Source organism: Felis catus, chromosome E2, assembly GCF_018350175.1.
Source record: "Felis catus isolate Fca126 chromosome E2, F.catus_Fca126_mat1.0, whole genome shotgun sequence".
Lineage (NCBI taxonomy): Eukaryota > Metazoa > Chordata > Mammalia > Carnivora > Felidae > Felis > Felis catus.
Window position 1 is genome coordinate 11156786 of NC_058382.1, and position 22382 is coordinate 11179167.

General features: G+C 55.6%; 2 protein-coding genes and 1 non-coding gene across 5 annotated transcripts; 2 read left to right on the forward strand and 1 right to left on the reverse strand.

The window, feature by feature from the left end:
• The first annotated feature begins 395 nt into the window (after positions 1–395).
• RTN2 (reticulon 2) lies at positions 396–9076 on the forward strand. Of its 2 annotated transcripts, XM_019819343.3 has the most exons (10): positions 396–579; positions 2457–2501; positions 2625–3095; positions 3202–3459; positions 6387–6594; positions 6934–7072; positions 7226–7295; positions 7422–7468; positions 8249–8307; positions 8573–9076. In XM_019819343.3, the coding sequence occupies exons 1-10, from the start codon at positions 546–548 to the stop codon at positions 8652–8654; spliced, it is 1413 nt and encodes a 470-aa protein (XP_019674902.1). In that variant the 5' UTR covers positions 396–545; the 3' UTR covers positions 8655–9076. The 2 variants fall into 2 exon arrangements, with proteins under 2 accessions (XP_019674902.1, XP_006941171.1); XM_006941109.3 differs by lacking the exons at positions 396–579; positions 2457–2501; positions 2625–3095; positions 3202–3459 and adding an exon at positions 4060–4178.
• Positions 9077–12183: 3107 nt separating this feature from the next.
• On the forward strand, positions 12184–12270 carry TRNASTOP-UCA. Its single transcript has one exon. It is a non-coding gene; the product is annotated as a tRNA-Sec (tRNA).
• A 2737-nt stretch (positions 12271–15007) lies between these two features.
• On the reverse strand, positions 15008–21911 carry FOSB (FosB proto-oncogene, AP-1 transcription factor subunit). 2 transcript variants are annotated; one of them, XM_003997640.6, is made up of 4 exons: positions 21220–21911; positions 18963–19283; positions 18640–18747; positions 15008–17689 (listed from the first exon to the last, which is right to left on the reverse strand). In XM_003997640.6, exons 1-4 carry the CDS (start codon positions 21343–21345, stop codon positions 17228–17230), a joined length of 1017 nt encoding a protein of 338 aa, XP_003997689.1. In that variant the 5' UTR covers positions 21346–21911; the 3' UTR covers positions 15008–17227. The 2 variants fall into 2 exon arrangements, with proteins under 2 accessions (XP_003997689.1, XP_044902023.1); XM_045046088.1 differs by lacking the exon at positions 18640–18747.
• Between the last annotated feature and the right edge of the window lie 471 nt (positions 21912–22382).

Consider the following 22382-nt stretch of genomic DNA (forward strand, 5'->3'; position numbering starts at 1 on the left):
GAAAACCTCCCCTGGCTCCGCCCCAACCCACTCTGAGATCCACGCCCCCATTCTAGGTTCCTTCATCATTTTCCCTCCTGAGCCCCTCTCACTACCCTATCCTAGGCTCCGCCTCTCTGCCGCTAGAGGCCGCCCCCTCTTCCATCTAGGCCCCGCCCTTCAGACCGCCTTCCGCGCCTTTTCCGCCGGGTGGTATAACCTTCTAGCCCCGCCCCTTTCGTTGAAAGCCACGCCCACCTCCCCTGGCCCCCTCGGTGTTTACCCGCCTCCCCACCCCGCCCTTCCTCAGGTCCCGCCCCTCTCGTCCTCTGGCCCCGCCCCCGGCCCCGCGCTGCAGTGCCTTCCCAGCCGCGGCCCCGCCCGCCCCCGCCGAGCGGAGCAGAGGGCGGCGGCGGCGGCGGCTGCTGCTGGAGCGGCCCGGGAGGAGGAGGCGGCGAGGATGGCGGCGGCGTCGTGGGCGCGGCGGAGATGAGCGCCCGAGGCCCCAGGCCCAGGGCGGCGTGGCCGGAGTGGGCGGGGGTCCCGATGCAGGCCCGAGGAGGGCCATGGGGCAGGTCCTGCCGGTCTTCGCCCACTGCAGTGAGTAGGGGGAGGCTCAGGCCGGGTGTGGGGCTCACAGGCCCGGGTGGGCTCCTCCCCAGTAACCCCTCGGTGCCGGGCCGCGGGAGAATTGGGATGGGGGAGGAGGCGAAGGAGACAAAGGAAGCTCTCCCCTCCCCCCGCATTCTAGCGGCGACGGGGGCGACCTGACCCGGAGGACCTGAGTGAGTCAAGGAGGAGGTGGGGGGCACTGAAATAGCTGGCGGTGGGGGGGAGCGCCGGGCTCTGGGATATGGCGCCGGACCCCACCCAGAGATGAGGACGCTCGCCGGGAGCTGTCCCCTCGCCCTGGTGCTGGCCGCAGGCGGCGGGGAGGGGAGTTGAATGGAGGGGTAGAACCAAGATAGGGAAGAGGGATCTAGCCCCCACATCATCCATCTTCGCATCCCACCTCCGTTTTCTGCCCAGACTCAGAGGCTGCCCCGACCTCGCCCAAATTGTCCAATATCCCGTCCGTTGGACACAACCATCCCTGGGTTGGGGCCAGGACTCCTGGGTCCTTAGTGGGCTTTACCACTGATTAGTAGTAACCCATTTCACTCTGAGCCTCTAATTCCCAGCCTCCGACTCCCCAGCTGCCAAAACGAGGTGGGAGGGGGGAGCAGGGGGTATCTGATTTCGGTTTCCAAACAGCATTAAGCATCTCCTGTAGGCAAAGCCCAAGGCTAGCTCTGAGGGGCTAGGTTCCACAATTGAAACTGCCTTACCTGATCCCCACGATCTCTGAGACCCCACTGAGATCTCTAACAGTCCTCGTCTAACATTCTCTGTCTCACACCCCTGTGGCTCCCACAGCAGAGAATTTCAGCATTCTCAGACCTAGCCACTTGCATATCTTAGGAGTTCAGATGCCAAAATTCTGAGAATTTGTGATTGCAACATTTTAGAGTATCATCCCAACATTCTAAGATCGTGTCCTTACCTGGGCTTGCAAAGGAAGGCCCTACGTGATCCCCACCACGACCACCACTCTGCCTTCGTCTCCCACCCAATCACTCTGTTCCAGGCATACCTTCACACCTCCCTGTTCCTCAAATATGCCCAACGTAGTGCCTGCCTCAGGGCTTTTGCACTGGGCTTTTTTCTCTGCCTGGAAGACTCTTCCCTGGACATCTGTATGGCTTCCTCACTTCATTCGTCTCTGCTCAAATGTCATCTTATCAAAGAAGTCTTCCTGGAGTGCTTGGCCGCCTCAGTTGGTGAAGCATGCAACTCTTGATCTTGGGGCCATCAGTTCGAACCCTACCTTGGTCGTAGAGCTCACTAAAAGAAAGAGAAGGAAAAGGAGAAAAGGAGGAAGAGGAGGAAGAAGAAGAAGGAGAAGAGGAAGAAGAAGAGGAGGAGGAGGAGGACAGAGAGGAAGAAGGTCTTCTTGACCACCCTGTCTGAAATAGCACCCTCTCAATTTCTCTCCCCTCACCCTGCTTTATTTTTCTCTACACACTTAGCACCCAACATCATATATTTAATCCTGTATTGTCTATCTCCCCCATGGAGTGTTATACGAGGGCAGGGATTTTGTCTGTTTTGTTCACATTTGTATTCTCAGTCTAAAACAGTGCCTGGTAGATAGCAGGTGCTCAATAAATGGTTGTTGAAAGAATGAACTAACTGAAACTTCCTAAAAGTCCTAATTTGAAGATTCTAAGATTAAGACTCCCGGATATTTGAAGGCTGAGCTCCTGATAGCAGTATAGTAAAGTTTTACAGTCTGTATGCAGAATGTTCTAAAGGTCCTGTGATTCAAATATTCTAAGATCCCTTAACTCGGACCGTCCAAGTTTCCAGGACTGGCACACTTCTGTGATTTCGACAGGCTAAGCTTCTAAGAATCTTCGATTCTTTCCCTCTCGCAGAAGAAGCTCCGTCTACAGCCTCTTCTACCCCTGACTCCACAGAAGGTAAGTGGAGGGGGAGGACGTGAGAGCGGGACTTGAAGGGGCTCACAGTTGGGGGGGGAGGGTTGGGGAGAGTGGGTCAGGGCCCTGCTTCGTGCAGCTTACGTCCCCCTTTGCTGACTGCAGGAGCGAACGACGACTCGGATTTTCGGGAGCTTCACACGGCCCGAGAATTCTCAGAGGACGACGAGGAAGAGACCACGTCGCAGGACTGGGGCACCCCCAGGGAGCTGACCTTCTCCTACATCGCCTTCGACGGTGTGGTGGGCTCTGGGGCGCGCCGGGATTCAGCTGCCCGCCGCCCCCGGCCCCAGGGCCGCTCAGTCTCAGAACCGCGAGACCCACCCCCTCAGCCTGGCCTGGGCGACAGCTTGGAGAGCATCCCCAGCCTGAGCCAATCCCCGGAGCCTGGGCGCCGCGGTGACCCCGACACTGCCCCTCCGGTAGAACGCCCCCTGGAGGATCTAGGGCTCCAGCTCCACCGGCTGGACTGGGCGGCCCGGGGAGCAGGGTCCGGGGAAGATTCTGCCACCAGTAGCTCCTCTCCGCTGGAGGACGAGGAGCCTGACGGATCGGAGGTTGGAGAGGCTGGGAAAGGTGAGATGTCCGAGGCTCTGGGATCGAAGCCACCAGGGGTGGGTGGTCTCTCCTCAGGGCACCTCCAAGGCGAAAGCTCACACAGCCTTCTCTCTCTAACTGCCAGAACTGGACCTGCAACACGGGGTCCCTCAGTCTCCGCCTCCGGCAGTCTTGACTCCGCAGCCCAGCCCTGGCTCTGGAACTCCCCAGGCGGGTACCCCGTCCCCCTCCCAACCCCGGGATTCGAACTCTTGGCCTGATGAGCCCTCGCTGGCCCAGAAAGAGGAAGAGCCGTGGGGGCCTCTGGAGCGGGAGCCAATCACGGGGCAGTGCCTGGATAGCACGGACCAATCAGAATTCACATTGGAACCACTCCTTCTAGGTAAAGTAAAGGTTCTCTTTCGAATCCCAGAGAGGGTGGGAGAAATGGAACTTAAAGGGACCAACCTTGCGAAGGAAGTGAGGAGGCGGAGACGAGGAGGTGTGGATGTTGGCTAGGTATAAACTCCATCCTTTAAAAAAAATTTTTTTTTCCCGTTATCTAAGATTGCCATTGGCTCTTTATATAGTTCGCCCTCCCACTTGAGAAGTTAGCCCTGCTTTGAGCCTTAGGATTGGCTGATTGCTAAAAATAATAATAATAATAATAATAATAATAATAATAATACCTCTTTTGGAGTGCTCCTCCTAGAGGCTGACTTTGGACAGGACAGATCCCCTGGGGGGGGGGGCGGGGGAGGGGGAAAGCTGCCTTCTGGATGTGGCCGTGGGGCATTTATAAGTAAACTCTACGCCTTTTAAAAACTCTCCTCTTGCCTCACCGTATCCACTGGCCAGTGTAGACCCCACCTTTCTCTAAAATACGCTTAGCTTCCATAAACGCCATGGGTTGGTGGATAGACATCCCTGCTTTCGGGTGTTTACCAAAAGAGCCACCCCTTTTTGGAACTGTCCCCACCCCTGTGGAGAGCCATTGGCTGGGTCCAAAGGGGCCCCGCCCCCTATTCCCTTCCTCCGGGTTCCACCGAAGTGGGCAAAATCCCTGAGAAGTAGCGGTGTCCGCAGCCTCTCACTCACTCGGAACGGAGATGGGGAGTAAAGGTGGGCTTTCGGAGCGGGCTGGGGGGACTGGGGTTGGGGGACTGTGTAAATGGGTCCAGATTCTCTCTTATGTCCCTCAAATCTGCCGGTATGTTTCCTACTGGTCCCGGATTCCCCAGCGCTGCAGGCTGGGGCTGGGGGGCTGCAGGGGTGTCTAGAGAGGACGTGGAGGGAGCGTGGGGTCCTCTCTCCCCGGGGCAGAGGCTTTGGGGCCCAAGAGCAGGGAGGCCCCCTCCCCCAGCCTCAGGCCCAGGCGGTGCTGTCACTCAGGAGCTGGACAGGCCAGCACAGCTGTGGGCCAGGCCCCCTCCCCCCAGCGTGCCTAAACTTAGCCCCCGCCTCAGGCGACCCGGCCCCTCCTCCACCCACTGGCACAGGCCTTGGGGAGCCTGCAGGGGAGGGCCGGGCATTGCAGGTGGGGGGAGGCCTGCCCTAGTTAGAGGTGGATGGGAGACTATCTATAAGGAAGATACAGAAGTGAAGAGAGTCAGACTCTGAGGGGCACCAGTCAAGACGGGTCAGAGTTCCATCAGAGTGAGGGTGGAGGGGGTCTGGAAGGGTTCAAGGCTCAGATGGGATCATATTATTGGGAGGGCTGTTAAACGTTTGGATGGGCACAGTGAAACGTTGGAGGGGCGCCTGGCTGGCTCAGTCGGTAGAGAATGCAACTCTCGATCTCCGCTCTTGATCTCAGGGTCATGAGTTCAAACCCCACGTCTGGCATAGAGCCCATTTAAAAATAAATCAATAAAACGTTGGAGTCTGGAAGTCATTGGTCAGGGCTCAGGTTGGGCTTGTGAGGTGAGCTTAGCATCTCAGAAAGGAGGCAGAAATTTGAGTTAGGGCTTAGAAAGGAGGATGTTGTGTTATATATATATATATATATATATATATATATATATATATATATATTTAAGGAGGATGTTGTTATTAATGCATTTAGGACTTAGAGAAGGGTGTTGATGGGAGTCTCAAGCAGCTATCACTTTATACTTGTCAGACTGGCAAAAACCATCAAAAGAACAACCATTGCTGGGCGGGATGCTGCAAAACGATCACTCTGAAAGTTGCTCGTGGAAATGCAAACTGTTAACAGTTTTGCTCGTAAGCGATCTGATAATATTTACGGCGTTCAAAAATCCATAACCAGTCCATCCGGCCATGTCACCTCTGGGATTCTGTCTCAGAAACAGAACCTCCCTGCAGAACGTAAGAACATCTGTAGAAGGCTGGTGCGTGCACCGCGGTGGAGGAGTGAGGGTTAAGAAACTAAGTGAATGACCCAGCAATAATACACGGTTGAATGAAATGTAGGATTGTGCAGCCACACTACAGAATCTCATGGGGCCCTTAAAAAGAATGAACTAAGGGGCACCTGGGTGGCTCAGCCAGGTCAGCAACAGACTCTTGATCTCAACTCAGGTCATGATCTCATGGTTTGTGAGTTCGAGCCCCGCAGAGGGCTCTGTGCTGACCGTGCAGAGCCTGCTTGGGATTCTCTCTCCCCTCTGTCTCTGCCCCTACCCCTCTTGCACTCTCTCTCTCTCAAAGTATATAAACAAACTTAAAAGAGAGAGAGAGAGAGAGAGAGAGAGAGAGAGAGAGAGAGAGAGAATGAATTAAGAGCTATTCCAACTGACTAGGAGGGAATTCTAGGGCAGGGGGAGAGAATGGGATGTGCGTAATACAGAAAAGTATATATAGGGGGCACCTGGGTGGCTCAGTTGTTTGAGTGTCCGACTTGATTCCCACTCAGGTCATGATCCCAGGGTTGTGGGAATCCAGCCTCAGGTCGGGATCCGTGCTGAGCGTGGTGCCCGCTTGGAATTCTCTCTCCCTCTTCCTCCCTCTGCCCCTCGCCCGCACTCGCACGCGTTCTCTCTAACTAAAAAGCAAAACCAAAACCCAAAAGAAGTATATATATGATTCCATTTTCCATAAATAATGACTAAAAATTGTATCCACCCATAACATATGGGAGGGACGGAGACTGAGGGGACTTGCTACCTGGCTACCTTGGGTTTTCCAGGAGACGAGGGGAAGCAGCTCCGAATCAAAGAAGACAACGGGAAATTGGGAAATTGAGTTCAGGCTCAGGCCAGAGGCGTCGAGACGTCGTGGTTCAGCCCCGAGTTGGGAAGGGGGAGGTCAAGAGATCAGCCAGGCCAGGTCCAAAGCCCAGCCTGATCGCCCCCTCTCCCTCCACAGTGGCGGACCTGCTGTACTGGAAGGACACAAGGACGTCAGGCGTGGTCTTCACAGGCCTCATGGTCTCCCTCCTCTGCCTCCTGCACTTTAGCATCGTGTCCGTGACCGCCCACGTGGCCCTGTTGCTGCTCTGTGGCACCATCTCTCTCAGGGTTTACCGAAAAGTGCTGCAGGCCGTGCACCGGGGCGACGGTGCCAACCCCTTCCAGTGAGAACCCCCGGCCCTTAACCTCGACCTCGGTCTGAACCCCAGTGTTGGCCGGGCTGACCTTCGACCTCAAATCAGGCGCTGCTCGTGACCCATCCTATTCGTGTTTCTGACTCCAGCCTCATTCTGACCCTGACTTCCAGCCCTAACCTCCGATCCTAACCTCTTACCCTGAATCCTCCATCCCATCTCCTGACCCTGACCTTGACCCTAGCCCTCTCTGGGGCTAAAAGCCCTAGCCTTCTCCTCAACCCCTATTTCTTGCCCTTGTCCCGGCCACAACCCTCAGCCTGGGCTGCTCCGCACACTGAGTTGCCTTTCACCCCTTTGTCCTCTCAGGGCCTATCTGGATGTGGACTTGACCCTGACTCGGGAGCAGATGGAACGTCTGTCCCAGCAGATTGCCTCCCGAGTGGTCTCTTTGGCCATCCAGCTGCGGCATTTCTTCCTGGTAGAGGACATTGTGGACTCCCTCAAGGTGCCTCGAAACCTACACTCCCTCCTACCCCCTCCTGGGTTCCCACCATTCGCCTTGCTGCCCTTGGGGGGTAGGAGGGCCGTTGCTGGGTAAGTTCGCAACCTGGGGAGTGCCCCTAGGCTCTGCTGACCCTGACCTGACCCTCCCCCCCAGCTGGCCCTTCTCTTCTACATCTTGACCTTCGTGGGTGCCGTCTTCAATGGTTTGACTCTTCTGATTCTGGGTGAGCCGGGAAGGCTGTGGGGAGCAGGTGGGGAAGTGGGTCATTGGGGTTTGGTGGGGGGGCAGGGTTCTAGATGGAACTGTTAATGTCTTAGGAGAACGCTGACCTCCATTTCTGTGCCCACAGGAGTGATCGGTTTATTCACTGTCCCCTTCCTGTACCGGCAACACCAGGTGAGTGTGACAGGACCTCGGTCGGCAGTGTCCCAGCCAAATATGGGTGGTCTGAGGACCCCCACGCCCTCTGCCACAGCCAGGGGCCTGTGGACGGATGTCCCCGTCAGAGACAGGAGGACCAATTGGTGTTTCTGCCCCGAAAGAGTCAGGGTGTGACTGACATGCCGCACCCCAAGGCAGGTGGCCTAACTGATGTTTTCACCCTGAAACTGCCAGGGACTGACCTCGAGGTCAGTATCCGGTCGGAGGACTGTTGTCCGGAACACTGACAGAACCAGAGGCCAACCGACATATATCCTATCCGGAGACAGGCAGATGGACTGACGACCACGTGATACACGTGTCTGCCAGACATAGTCCTAAGTCCCTCCCATGCCGGCATCATCAAGACTCCGAAAGTCAGTAACACTGCGAATTGAACCAGCACTTAAGTCAATCCACGCAGGAACTTGGCAGCTAACGTTAGTTCGCTCTACTCTCACCCGACTCACACACAGACGCACTCACGTAGGACTCACTCAGAGATTCATAGTCATGCCCAGGAAGCAGACTTACTGGCAAATTCTTGTCTACCTGACATCATTCCCCACGCAGAGCTTGGCCCAACTGACGGACGCGTCGGCTCGAACTTCTGACTTCCGAGGGTATGGTGCTAGGTTTCGAGTTGAGTAGTGGACCACCTTCCCCAATTTCTCAAGTGGAGGTGGGGGAGGAGGCAGCCTCCTGAATGAACTGAGGAGAAGAACCCCTCCAATCTCTCCTTCTTGGTCTCCCCAGGCCCAGATGGACCAGTATGTGGGATTGGTGACCAATCAGTTGAGCCACATCAAAGCTAAGTAAGGGCACGGAATGGAGACGGATGGGCTGGGGGAGGGGGAAGCTTAGGAATTTTTTTCCCCCAGATATTACCTGTTCCTAAATCTCTTGGGGCCAGTGCCCCCTCCTCAAAGGGAGACAGACAATCCCCATGCAGGCCATTAGGTGAAGGGTAGGGGCTGGCTTTGGGCCCACAGCTAGCTCCCCCGTCCCGATTTCCCCTTAGTTCTCAGATTCCTATCGGTCTCTTGCTCCAACCTGTGACTCCGCCTGCTTCTCCCTCAGGATCCGAGCTAAGATCCCAGGGTCCGGAGCCCTTGCCTCGGCAGCAGCCGCAGTCTCTGGATCCAAAGCCAAAGCCGAATGAAAGGGGTGTCTCTGCCCTCGGGACGCCTGCCCCCATCCCCCGCAGCCCTCTGCCCAACTCCATCTCCCTTCCATCCCCACCCTCCCGCCGCCTCCGCCCGAGCCATTTCCCGGCGGGTGTCTGGATCACTCGCACCAGGGAGTTTGTGCAAATTGCCTGAGCGGCCAGGACTACATTTCCCAAGAGGCTCTGCTCTAGGAGTCCAGGAAAGGCGAGGCACCTTGGCCGCGGCGCCTGCTGGGAGTTGTAGTTGCCTAGATAGGGCGCCCGCCCTGCACTTCCGCGACCCCGCCGCTGGAGGCGCCGTCAGAGATTGGTGTCTCCTGGACGCCACTAGCCCCAAAGCCAGGGCTTTGCATGGGGCCCAGGGGAGGCCTGAGCTTGGATTTACACTGTAATAAAGACTCCTGTGGAAAACCCAAGGCCTCCTGTGCTTCCAGCCTCCTCCAGCTTTCACCTTCCTGCACTGAAAAGCACCTAAGTGATATCCAAGGAGGAATCTTCCCATCTCTCCAGAAGACGCTCCCTCATAATCTGTTTATATTCTGAAATGATTGAGGGGATGATGCTGAGAGACCCTCGGTCCCAGGGCTAGCCAAGCCTTTGACAGCCACTTTCCCTGTCTCTGCTCAAGGCAGACATCACTAGTCGATCCCCACACTCTGCCTGCGGGGCAGCGAGTCTCACCTGAGTCCCAGACCCGTGCCCAGCTGCCTTCTGGAACAACTCCCTCCACAAACATATCCAAACCTTTCCCTTGTCCTACCTGATGTCCAGCTCAGGGATGGCCCCTCTGCCACTTTGTCACCAGGCTAGAGACCTAGGTATGGTCCTGGATTCCTAGTTCCTGGCCCCCAACATCTAGTAAGTCAGGAAGCCATGTCTTGTCACTCTCAAATGTCTCTCCTCCAACTTCTCTATTCCACTTGCCTTGGGACCAGGTAAAAGCCCCATGGCCTGCCTGGGCCTCGGGTTCCAAAACCGAGGGAGAAGGAGGCAGGAGACTGGACCCTCTAACAACCCACAGACCTGGATTTGAATCCAGGCTTCACTACCTCTTGGCTCTGTGACCTTGAGCAAGTGACTTCATCTCTTGGAGCCTCAGTTTCCTCAGATGAAAAACTGTCACCATAACCGTGCCTACATGCAAAGCTCTTGGTACAGGGCCTGGCATATAATAAATACCCAGTAAACACAAGCTGCTTGTTAGCTGTGACATTGTTTCCAAACCTCGATCATCCCCTCACGACCTTCATGATCTTTCTCTCACCCGTTCTATTTTTCATCGAATATTTTCCTTCAAATTGGTTAATTAAAAATAAAACAAATGTCTTTTAAAAAAGAAATGTACTTCACCACCAAGGAAGTCAGGATCACTTGCCAGAAATAGAAGATAGCAGTAAAAATAAACACAAAACTATTAACATTTAAACTGTTTGTTCGTGCATCACCCAAAATCATCTCATTTGCCTCTAGCGACGCATGTCACATTTTAGGAGATAGATAATGATGTTACGGGAGTAGTAGTTACAGCCCCAGTCTTCGTGTGTAGCGGTTGCCTAGCAGCAGCTCTACACACACACACACACACGCACACACACACACACACACAGAAGGCTTAAGGGGGCTTCTCTTGAATATAGATTTGCCAGGCAGTGTCAATGTGTTAAATTTCCAAATTAAAAAATAGCGGGGCACCTGGGGGGCCCAGTCGGTTAAACATCTGGCTCTTGACCTCTGCTCAGATCATGATCTCTGCTAAGGTCATGATCTCACAATTTGTGGGATCAAACCCCATGTGGGGCTTTGCGCTGATAGAGAGGAGCCTGCTTGGGATTCTCTCTCTCTCTGACCCCACCCCCATCCCCAGTTGCGTGCGCACGTGCTCTCTGTCTCTCTCCAAACAAATAAACAAAAACAATAGTTTTAAAAAAGCAATTTTTCTTAAAGATGCTTCTATTCATACTTTCCATAAGACAGTGTCGCTTTGTAAGAGGGACTGGTTGAAATTACGAGTCCAGGAATGGCTAAAGCCCACAGGCCCATCCTTGACCCCTGCACTAGAAGCTGGCAACAGGCTGGAGATTGAAACAGCCTGTATTGAGTGCCTCCCAGACTTTTATGTCCATCTGCTCATTGTGATTCCCCCAGTGAAATCGGATTTCCAGTTGGGGAAACTGAGGTCCAGAGAAGGATCATGATAATAACCCTTCATTCATCCTACAAACATTTACCTGTCTCCAAACATCTGCCGAGTTCTCAAGCACTCTTTAGGCAGTAGGGACATGGAAATAAACCAAAACAAAGTCCATAGTTTTATAGGACCGTTATTCTAGAGGGAGGCAGACAATAAGCAAACAGACATAGAACAGGGCACGTGGTGATTGGAGTGATGGAGAAAAGTCCATCAGGGTAAGGGGATAGAGTGAAGAGTCTTTGCTATTTTAAACGAGCGGTCAGAGAAAGCTTCACCAAGTGGTGGTATTTGAGTGAAGGCCAGCATGAAGGGAGGCAGTGAGTCACGTGGACGTGTGGAGGAAAGGAGATTCAGGAAGGGGATCAGCAAACGCAAAGGCCCTGAGGAAAAAAGTATGCCTGGTGCGGGCAGCAGGAGATCTAGAAGCCAGAAAGCCAAGTAAATGAGGAGAAAGGAGTAGGAGATGGGGTCAGAGGAGTGAACAGAACGAGCATATAAGGATTTGTAAGGCTATGGTGGGAACTTGAGCCCCAGGTAGGTTTCATATGGTCCGGAACGACAGTGTTGTCAAAGGATCACTGACTTAGATTATAAAAGGTCGCGATTTTGGTCTTAGCCATTGGGATTCCCCTGGGGGATAGGCTGTGTGAACTAGGGTCCGATACCATACGTTTCTAAGCCTGGGTTTCCTTGGCCATAAAAATATAGTTGCAGAAATTGATGATCTCCAGTGGCTAAGCTCAATGGGGACAGAATCGCTGTCATTACGCTGTCTAGGACGGTGCCTGGGGCTTAGTAGGCGCTCAATAAATATCTGAACGAACAGGGCTCCGTAGGTGGTTGAAATTCCTCAAAGGAACAGCAGGTGTCGCACCAGCTCTATAACCGCCTTGCCGGAGTCTCTGGGGCTGGGCTAAGTCAAACTCTAGCTGGCATTCGTTCACTCGAATTCGGATTTTTTCGGGGAAGAGTCTTCTGAAAGCCGAATTATGAGTTTCTCCTCTTAAAAACAAAACCAAAAACAAGAACAAAAAAACCCTTCTCACTTGGAAAAAGGGGCTTCTGGCCCTTTAACACCTAGAGGTAAGTGGGCCGCGTCCTCGAACACCGCTTCCCAGAATGCGCGGCGCTATGCAAATGAAGATGGTTTAAAGGGAGGATGATTCGTGCCATGTAAAAGAAAGGTAACATTCTGGAAGGATATGTGCCCTAGCCGGGGAGAATTTATAGATACCAGAATCAATCTCACACCAGCCTAAAGTATGTGACCATAAGTCTAAAAAGATACGGATTCTTGGGTTTTATATAGCTGTGTGGAGGGGTGTGTGTCTTGCCCGGATGATCCTCAGTGGTCTGGGGTGCAGGCTTCAAACCTGTAGCTGTCTAGCGACAGAGTGGTTCAATTCCACCTTTCGGGCGGCAACAACTTACATTTTTCTCCCTTCAAACTGGATACTAGAATGGGCTATCAAGAGAACATCCCTCTACCCGGTGCCTAAAATGTCACTGCAACCCTCTGCCTCACAGTTTTAACTTTCAGCACGCGGGTCTCTTCCTACGGTTACATTTTTGCTGGCTCCCTCCCTTATCACCTGCTTATTCCTCAATCAGTCATTTGCTCACACATGTATTTATTAATCGGTTAAATACTCATTCATTCATTCATTCATTTGACAAGTATTTGCTGGGTGTCAGGTCCTGCACTGGGCAGTGCTGGCGACACAGAGCTGATGGCAGTCCCGGCTCTGGTGCTCCCAGTCCAGTGAAGGAGAGAAACATTAAGCGATCATTAATTACACATTTAATTAACAGCTACAAGGATGTCAACTACTGAGAAGGCAAGTAATGAACTTAGAGGCCATCTAGGAAGGAGACCTGGGTTCGGGTGAGGGAGGCGTCAGGGTGACATTTGGGCAGATCCCTGAAGGATGAGCAAGGATTAGCTAAGAGAAGGCGGAGATATCCCAGGGCAGGGATCAAGGTGGCCCCAATAATGCAGTGAGGATGGTGATATTTGCACCTTCACTCTGCACTCGGTGTTGGCATGCATGAGCTCACTGACTCCTCATAGCCCCATTCTGCTGCCGAGAAAACTGAGGTCTAGAGAGATGAAGTCTCTTGTCCAAGGTCACCCAGCTTTGGTAGGCCTCCAGCCCCGGGCCTCTCAGACCGCTGGCCCATGCTAGTCACCACTGCCCTGTTCTGTCTTTCTCAAGCTAGCTTTTCACCATGTCCTGTCTATTCTGCCTCCTAATGTCTTTTCCGTCCTTTCCTCCTATCTCGTAGCCCTGCCCCTGTTCCAGGCTTCCCCAGCAGCACACACGGGTGTCCCCGCCTAGCCCGGGTCTCCTGCCCCGTCTTGCCCCTTTGCCAACTACCCTCAGCTTGGTGGTTAGAGCAGTCTTCCTACAGGACTCCTAGGTGGCTCAGTCAGAAGAGCATATGACCCCTGATCTTGGGGTCTTGAGTTCCAGCCCCAGATTGGGTGTAGAGATTATTTAAGTAAATAAATATTTTTTAAAAAAGAAAAGAAAAGAAAAAAATCAAGCAAGCAAGGAATGGGGCACCTGGATGGTTCAGTGGATTGTCTGGCTCTTGACTTTGGCTCGGGTCATGATCTCATGGTCTGTGAGCCAGAGCCCCATGTCGGGCTCCCTGCTGACAGCTCAGAGCCTGGAGTCTGCTTTGGATTCTGTGTCTCCCTCTCTGTCTTTGCCAGCTCTGTGTGTGTGTGTGTGTGTGTGTGTGTGTCTCTCTCTCTCAATAGTAAATAAACATTGAAAATTTTTTGAAAAGGAAAGAAAGAAAGGAAGGAGGAAAGAAGAAAGAAAGAAAGAAAGAAAGAAAGAAAGAGAAAGGAAAGAAAGAAAGAGAAAGAAAGAAGAAAGAAAAAGAAAGAAAGAAAAAGAAAGAAAAGAAAGAAAGAAAAAGACAGGAAAGAAAGAAACAAAAGAAAGAAGAAAAAGAAAGAAAGAAAGAAAGAGGTCTTCCTAAAGCACAAACCCGCCCCTACCCTTCTTGTGCTCAAAACCTGCCATGACTCACCCCCCCACACCACCACCACCCCCCACCACCCCCCCGGTGGCTTCAGGAGAAGATCTAAATTCTTAGTCTGGAATTTAAGACTGCAGAATCGGGTCTTCGCTAAGTGGCTTGCTTCTCTACACTTTTTCCTCCAGCCACTGTGAACCTCTACCTCCCTCAACGTATCAAGCCCTGTCCGCACTGTCCTGTGTGCACACTGCGTCTTTTTCTATCCCCTACTATGTCCTCTGTTCAGCCTCCAGGACTCAGCTCAGCTGTCCTCCTCACGGAAGTCTTTCCTGACTCCCAGATCAGGTTCCGCGCCCCATGGTTTCCCCCAACCCTGTGCGCTTTGGATCATCCCCGAGAGGTCTGGGAACCTTAGGAGGGGAGAGCCTGGCGCTGTCTCAGCCCCAGCAGTGTCCCCGGCCCTCCCGGCACCGGGCTGGGCACACAGTAGGTACTTGGCAAATGTTTCAAATTGATTAATAAATTTAGGGATTCCATCACGACAACTTCTGCTTACTCCTTTACGAAGGCATCTGAAGGACCTCTGGCCCCTCGCTTAATTCCCAGAGTACTTGCTGCTGGCAAATAAGAGAGGGCTTGAATTTTGCACTGGGGATGGCTCTATTTTGGGTTCAATTTGAGGTGGGCCCCTGCACGTTCAAAAACGAAAAAATCATGTGATGCGTAAAAGGAAATTCGTCTTCAGTGGAAAGGGAGCCATGAATGTGTGGTTCCTATAACCCTGAGGACCCCCGATACTATATTTAGGTGATCTTCAGTAATTTGGGATGGATGTTTCGAGCTTCTCTACCTATTCGACCTTCGCTAAGGTCACTCCGAGCATATAGGGCTCTGCCTAAGTTCCTCGTTTGCCAGGAAGCCTCTGAAACATCCTTGGGCATGTCAGTATCTCACGCCTACTATTCTGCCTCATCCTCTCCAAGAGGAGGCGTGCCCTGTGGGAAGCCCTCTGGCTGTCTATCCTCCCTTGTCCTGTTGTCCTGCCGTAGACTGATTCGTAAGGATAAACCTCGTCTGCAATCTCAATCTAACCTCACCCCCTCCCGCCAAAGGAAGGCAGGTGATGGGTACCGGGAGCAAACAGACCCTGAAGCTTGGCAGATGCATTTTTAAGAGCTTTTTATTGGCGACAGTGCAGAACCATGGGGGGGAGGGTAGTGGCCCAGTGCCAGCCAGCCCCCAGCACCCCCCCAGGGTCAGGTGCAAAATACAAAAAGAGAATCACAAATACAGCAGGGGGTTGGGGGGCTGGGGATTCAGTAAGTTGTCGCAGGCAGGGGCCAGGCCCTGCTCACAGTCTTGCACTCACACTCAGAATCCTTAAGGATACAGATTGTCAAAGTCTATGATCCCTCAGGCTCACTCACCAAAAAGAAAATCTCATGTCCCCGACAAAACCCAGAGTCAGGAGACAGCTGGCCGATCGGGGACGGTCAGAAAAGAGACAGATGGAAACGACCAGGTGAAAAAAACACAGGCAGAGAAAAGACTGGAGTGGAGGAGACCCTCGAGAAAGGGACAACAGCCACAGACTGCCAGAAACAACCAGAGGGGCCGAGACGATCATTAGAGACAGCCTGAAAGGGGCCGACTCCTAAGTTTCCAGAAGCAGCGGTCTTCCGATTCAAACGGCGCACTGCTTTGGGGCCCAACGCGACCTAGGCCGAGGTTGTAGAAGCGCTCACACGCTCACACGCGCGCACACGCGCACACACACACACACACACACACACACACACTCATATATAATATATTTATTTATACATAATAGATATAAGTGCCTTTTCGGAAACCAGGAAAGGGATAAATAGCCATGGGGCGGGGGAGGCGGGCGCGGGACGGGGCACGTGGAATGTTTTCCATGCAGCACAGAAGGCGGCGTGGCCCTCCCGAAGTTAAAAAATATCAATTTGCCTCACGATGAAATCCTCGCGAGGTGAAGCACAAGGGAAGGGGATTGGGGCGGGGGGGGGGGGCAAAACCAAGGATCGGGGCTGCGGGCTGGGGAAAGGAAGCTGGGACCGCGGGAGTCCAGCCCCTTCGAGTTTGCCAGTCCGAAAATATTGGGGGGTTGAGGGGCCAAAGCCTCGGCCTTCAAATCTTCTCCGGAAAAACACTGGGCCCCCTGGCAAACTCCCACGGCTCCCTTTCTAGAAAGGATGTAGGGGGTGCCGAGGGGAAGGAGAAGTTGGCGTCCTAGGCCGGGGTAGGAGGTCAGGCCTTAAATAAAAAGGCCAGGGCTTGGGGCTGGGGGTCCTGAGGACAGATGCCACGCGGATGGGTGGCTGTCACCCCCACTCTCGAATTCTGTCACCCCTTGAGTCTAACTCACTGGTGGGGGAGGAGGGAGGCAGCTGGGGCGGGGAGGGGAGACCAAGGAAAGGCTTTGAGGCGTGGGGGGCACAATCCCCCCCGGAAGGGTTCTGTCCCACCGGGCTCCCCCCCCCACAATCCCGCCAACTCATTTCACAGTATAAAGCGCTCCAGGACGGGCATCACAGCGCCCCCTGCCGCCTGAATCAGAGAGGCCCAGCAAGGAAGGCCAGGAGGGAAGGCTGAGCCAGGCTGGGAGGCTTGGGGTAACACTGTAATCCGAGAGGACGGCTGGGGGCTGAATGGGGGGAGATCCTTAAGAGGCCAGGAATTCAGATCAGAGCCACTTTTGCTGGAAGGGAGCGGCTGGACAATCAGGGAAGAAGGTTCACATTTCAGACTAAGTCTGGGTAGGAGGGCATCATAGGAGGCATCAACTTCCCTTAAAGGGAGGCTCAATTCAGAGGAGGATCTAACCATGTGGAAATGTTGGATAAATAAGCTAAGGTCAGGGGAGCAGGGAGAACCAGCCTGGTCACCCCCTGAAGGGTGGGCGTGGGAGACATTGTGGGGGAGGGGGGCGGTCTGTGGCATTTCCTTGTTGGGCCTCTCTGGAGAAGATTCCAGTAGATTCCACCCCCCCGCCCCCCCCTCCCGCCCACTACCAGCACCCCTTTCCCTCTGCCCAAAGCGAGGCGCCGCCACCCACCCACCCCTCCCCAGAGGTTGGGATGAGGTGAAAGGGCCAACAGGCAGCTGGGGGGTGTCCATTCCCTCCCCACCCCCTGCCCCCAAAGTCACCAGCTTTGTGGCCTCGCCGGGCCATAGAAACAAGAGGCGGCACAAAACACAAGGAGGTCCTCCTGTCCGATGACAGTGGTCGCAGGGAGTCAGACACGAGAGGCAGGAAGGCCACACGCCCGCTTTGTCTCTTCCCCTCTCTCTCTCTTCCTCCTCCTCTTCCAAATCTCTCTCCCTTGTGTGTGTGTTTGGTTTGTGTCTAAAGAGTTCACAGAGCAAGAAGGGAGGGCGAGTTCAGGGGGTCGGAAGGCTGGTCACTGCCGCTGGGGCGTTGGGCGCCGGTGAACGCGGAGACGTCCGGGCAGGTGAGGACAAACGAGGAAGTGTACGAAGGGTTAACAACGGGGAAGGGGTCACCGAGGACTTGAACTTCACTGTGTGTAAAGAGAGAAGCTGTCAGGTTGGGGGATGCGTCTTGGCCGGTCTGGAAGGGCAGGGGCGGTGGTGGTGGGGGCGGCAGCAGCCAGCTGAAACCATCTTCCTTAGCGGATGCTGACCCCGGCAAATCTCTCACCTCCGCCAGCGGGCCCGGCCCCGGCCCCTCTTCGTAGGGGATCTTGCAGCCCGGTTTGTGGGCCACCAGCACAAACTCCAGACGTTCCTTCTCCTTCTGGAGCTCGGCGATCTCCGACTCCAGCTCTGCCTTTTCTTCCTCCAGCTGATCTGTCTCCTGAGGTCCCCCGGCGGCGTGGAGGGGAGGGAAGAAGGAGGAAAAAAAGGCCCATGAACGACTAGAGAAGGTTGGGTCGGAACCGTGTCGCCTGGACTTGCTGCAGAGGCCCCGGGGCTGAAAGGCAGCTCCTGATTGAGAGGAAAGACACCCCCGCCCCCCCCCCGGCCACCACCAGCACCCCCCCTCTCCGGACATGGAGTCCTGGTGTGCTATGGATTTGGGGCATGGGTCTTGCCTCCCAGGAGCCTCAGTTTCCCCATGTGTTCAGTGGATAGTTGAGAAGGGGCCAGATGTATATGGAGGGCTCTGGTTTTGGGAGAGGCACTCAGAGGTTGGTTGAATGAATGAATGATCGGTGTTTTGAATGCCACCTGTTCCCCTCTGGTACCCCTCCCCCTCTGCCTCCCAGGGAGGTGACCAAGTAAGGAAGGCAAGGAGAGGATTCCCCCACCTCCCGGACCCAGGTAAGTTGTAAACAGGGAGTGGGGGGGGGGGGGCAGATGCCGCCTGCCCAGCATCTGAGAACTTTGGGTGCAGGCGGTAAGAAACGGATGTAGGATTAGGAGCATTTTGTTTCACGGACTCTCCAGAACATAAAAGCGGGAAGGATCCCGGGAGATTCCAGGAGGGGGCTGAAGAGATGGAGACACCGAGGCAAAAATGGGCTAACGCTGGCCCCAGCCGCAAAGGGAGAAAGGGCGGGACCTCTGTTAAAGGTCAGCAACCGGGGCAGGCACCGGCAGGAGCTTGTGGGGGTCTGCGTGTATGCCTGGGGTTACCCTGTCTGGCCACACCTGCACCTAATTCCTTACAAGGAACCTCTGGCTGTCGGCCCAGGACAAGGGCACAGGTGGCGAGGAGGGAGGATGGCGGGGGGGGGAGGGGGAGAGCCCCCCCTTCAGTGTATCCTCACCGCCCCCTCCCACCCCCCCAGGGACGATCCTCACCGCCTGGAGCCGGTCGGTCAGTTCCCGCCGACGGTTCCTACACTTTGCTGCTGCCAGTTTGTTTCTTTCCCGGCGAACCCTTCTCTTCTCCTCCTCTTCCGGAGTAAGCTGAGCAGGAGAGATAGAGGCCATGAGGTTTGGGGACCTTGTGCACCTCCTCCATCCACCCCAAACCTCCTCTTCTTGCGGGAGGCAGAAAAGGACCCTCTGCTAGGGTTTCTGTAGCCACCAGAGGCCTGGGTGGCCCCTCACCCCGCGGGCGAGAAAGTTACTGCCTCTCTGGCTCCCTAGACCCAGTCCGAGTTGTGTTGCCGCTGACTCACCGTCTCCTCTCGGGGTCTCCTAGGCCGGGCTCGGGCCGGACGGGCAGGCCCAGGTCCGCTGGCGGTTCCGCTGGTGGAAGGCCCGCCACTGCCACTGGCTCCGCCACTGCCGTAGCCACTCATGCCCGGCGTGGAGTAACTGGTTCCTGGCATGTCGTAGGGGTCGACGGCCGGGGGCTGGGAGGCCAGTGGTTGCCCCTGGGACTGGGCCATGGAAGAGATGAGGGTGGGTTGCACGAGCCACTGGAGGTCCTGGCTGGTTGTGATCGCGGTGACCGTGGGCACGAAGGAACCGGGCATTTCCCCGAGACCGGCGCACTCCTACGGGGTGACACATACACACACAGGCGTAGACACACAAACAGAGACACCGACACACACACACCCAACACACATACACACACCGACCCCCGTGAGTGAGCACAGGGCGAGCGGGTGTGGATGTGTGTGTCACAGGCAAAAAGCCACAACACCCACCCTTCCACTACACCGTGACGCAGTGGTTAATGAGAGGATTTCTGCTCAACTGGCTTCTACCTCCTCCTTCTTCTTCGGGGAAAGGTTGCACGGTTCCAGCGGGTGGTGAATCACACCCCGGGTTGGTGACTCTTAGGTGGGGGGGGGTGGGGAGGAGGCTGGACACAGCCGGGTGACAGAACCCCCGGGAAGGAGTCACAGCCACACACACAGCCACAACACCCCACCCCCACCCCACAGGCAAGGGGAGGGAGAGGGAGAGGCCTGAGGCCAAGCCTTCCTCTACACTCACACACACACACACACACCCCTCTGAGCCGGGGGGATGAGCGACTGGAAGGTCCATGAGACCTCCGTGCAGGGGCGGGGGTCTTAGTTAAAAGGGTGTTGGGGGACAGGCCTAGGAGTTTAGAACAACGTTTCAAGTAATTGTTTCTCCACGGGGTGAGGCTGACAAGTGACAGGTTACGGTGGACGGACAGGTAGAGAAAGTGACGACCCGGGCACCCTCAGACTGCCGCGGAGGGAGAAGGGTGTAGGTCCCGGGCCCCCGAGCCCGAGCCGCGCTCATCTACCCCCCCACCCCCCAAATGGAATCCTAGAACTGCTCGGAAGGCTTAACTACTCTCCCAGGGGGCGTGGTGAGGGAAGGGCTGGCTCGTTGGCCAATCGGAGTCCTGGAAGCCCAGAGAGGGCGGGGCTCCTGGAGACCACCTGGCTCGTTCCCCCTGCGGTTAGCGGTTCCAGTCCGGTCCTCGGACACAGCAGAGGGATCTGGCAGAGGGGCTGGGACTGTGTCTGTGTATGCCTGGAGAAAAGGGTGACAGTCACCCATGTCTCCCAAAGAAACCCCTGCACACAGGCACCCTCGGCCCCTGAGATCGTAGGGGCCGGCTCGCCGCAGGGTCCTCGCGGACCCATTGGATCGCAGAGAGTCGCTCCTGTCGCGACAGGAATCCCCTCGCTCTGCCTTTAGAGGCCCGTAAAAGAGACCCTAGCGCCAAGGAACCACGAGTTCCGGGGACAGAGAGGGGGAAGGGAACTGTACCCTACAAATAGGAAGGGAAAGTTGATTGGCCAAAACCCGCGCCGCGGCGGCCAATCGGAACGCCGAGCTGCCCCCTCCCTTAGCAACGTGGCCCCGGCGTTCCAAAATAGAACGCTCCGGGACGTCAGGGGCGGGGCGGACGAAGGGGGCGCCGCGCGCCGTGCGTGCCCCGCGTCAGACGGAGGATTCCAGCGCGTCAGCCGTTACGCACGGGTCCCCCGTTACGTCTCCGCGCAGGAGGCGGAGGCAGCGCCTCCAAGCGAGGGTTCGAGGCCAGCTTACCCGCTGGATCGAGCGCAACCCGATGCCGGAGTAGGCGCTCGGTTGGAGAAGGAAAAGGGAGGAGGCTACTGGAAGCTTCCCTGGGACTTCCCCCACCTGCCTAACTGAGCTAGCTTCAGGTTGGGGACCTGGGTCGGGGGCAGTCCCGGAGCAGGCTAAAAGTTAGCAGACCTGCTACCGCATACACGTTGCACTGAACGGAGCATTCTCCCCACCCCCAAAGCTAACCCCTCTGCGTTCCCTTCCTGCGATCCACGCACACAACCAATTGCAAACACGCCCCGACTCTGCAGTTTGCAAAGTGCGCGGTGAGCCTATTCTCTCTCAGATCCTGAGTTTTGATGCGTCTTTATTTGGGAGGGGGGATGGCGCCTTCCAACCCTGACTTAAAAAAGAAAGAAAGAAAGAAAGAAAACCCATAAAGCAGCACCCCAACCCTCTAGAACTTACCTGGGAGGCGGCGGCAGTGGGTGGACTGCCGAAGGAGTCCACCGAAGACAGATACTGAGACTCGGCGGAGGGTGAGGAGCTGCACCGGGAGCCGGAGTCGTAGTCTCCGGGGAAAGCTTGAAACATTTCCCTGGGCACAGGGGGGGCCCTGTGACCACGCTGAGGTCGCCGGGAAGCCAAGGCTATGGCCGGGTGGAAGAGAAAGGTGCGAGTCCGGGGTGAGCCGAGCGCGTCCCCAAAGCGCGCTGTCCGAGGAAACTCGGGATGGGGGCAGCGTCCCGCTCCAACAATGGCAAAGTTTCTGTGCAATTCCTCTGCGGTGCCCAGGCCCCCACAAGATGCCGCTGTGCCTCCTGAAAGTCCAGGCTCCGTAGGACCCAGGGGCGTGGGGGGGATCGCTCCCCCAGAGGCGGAAAGCGCTGTCTTGCTGTATAGAATCCGCTTCGGGTGCGGTCTTCTCCACGCGTCCAGCGGGTCCCACGGGGGGAGGGGAGTAATAAAGAAGACAAAAAGAGTAAGTCGCTCCTCCAAAATAAAATGTAGAATTATCTAGAAGAATCCTCCCCAAAACTTTCTCTCCGGAAAAAAATAATAAAGCGAACTTCACAGCCCCCAAGAACCACAACAATCAAGTCCCCAAGTCTCAGCTCCGCCTGTCCCTGCCGAAGCCGTACCTCTCAGTCTTATGAATGAAGCCCAAAGCCGCCAGCCTGTATTTATTTGTCCGGGACCCGCCCCCCTGCTTACGTCACTCGTCCAGCGCTCCACAAACTTCCTAAAATCTCCGGTCCTGCGGAACTCAGCCCCGCGCCGTCCGGCAAGAGGTCTACCCTAGCCTCGATCTGTCCACCTGAATCACCCCCGCGGCCCTGGGGGTCGTGGGGGCTCCGTTCCAGGGTCCTCGGCGGGAGGGGATCCCGGCCCCGCCTCCCAGGAGTTCCTGTGACGCAATTAGCCATATAAGGAGCTCGGCCGGCGCGGCGGAGTGTTTGTTTGGTATCCTAGCAATTACGTCAGAGGGAATCCCTCGCTCGCTCGCGCGCTCACCCCGCGCGCCTGCGGAACCCACCCGCGCCTGCGCAGTGCCGCGCCGCCCCGGGGGCCGGTATTAATAGGCTCTTAAACTTGCCTGGGGAAGACCCCGGTGAACGGGTACCCGTCAC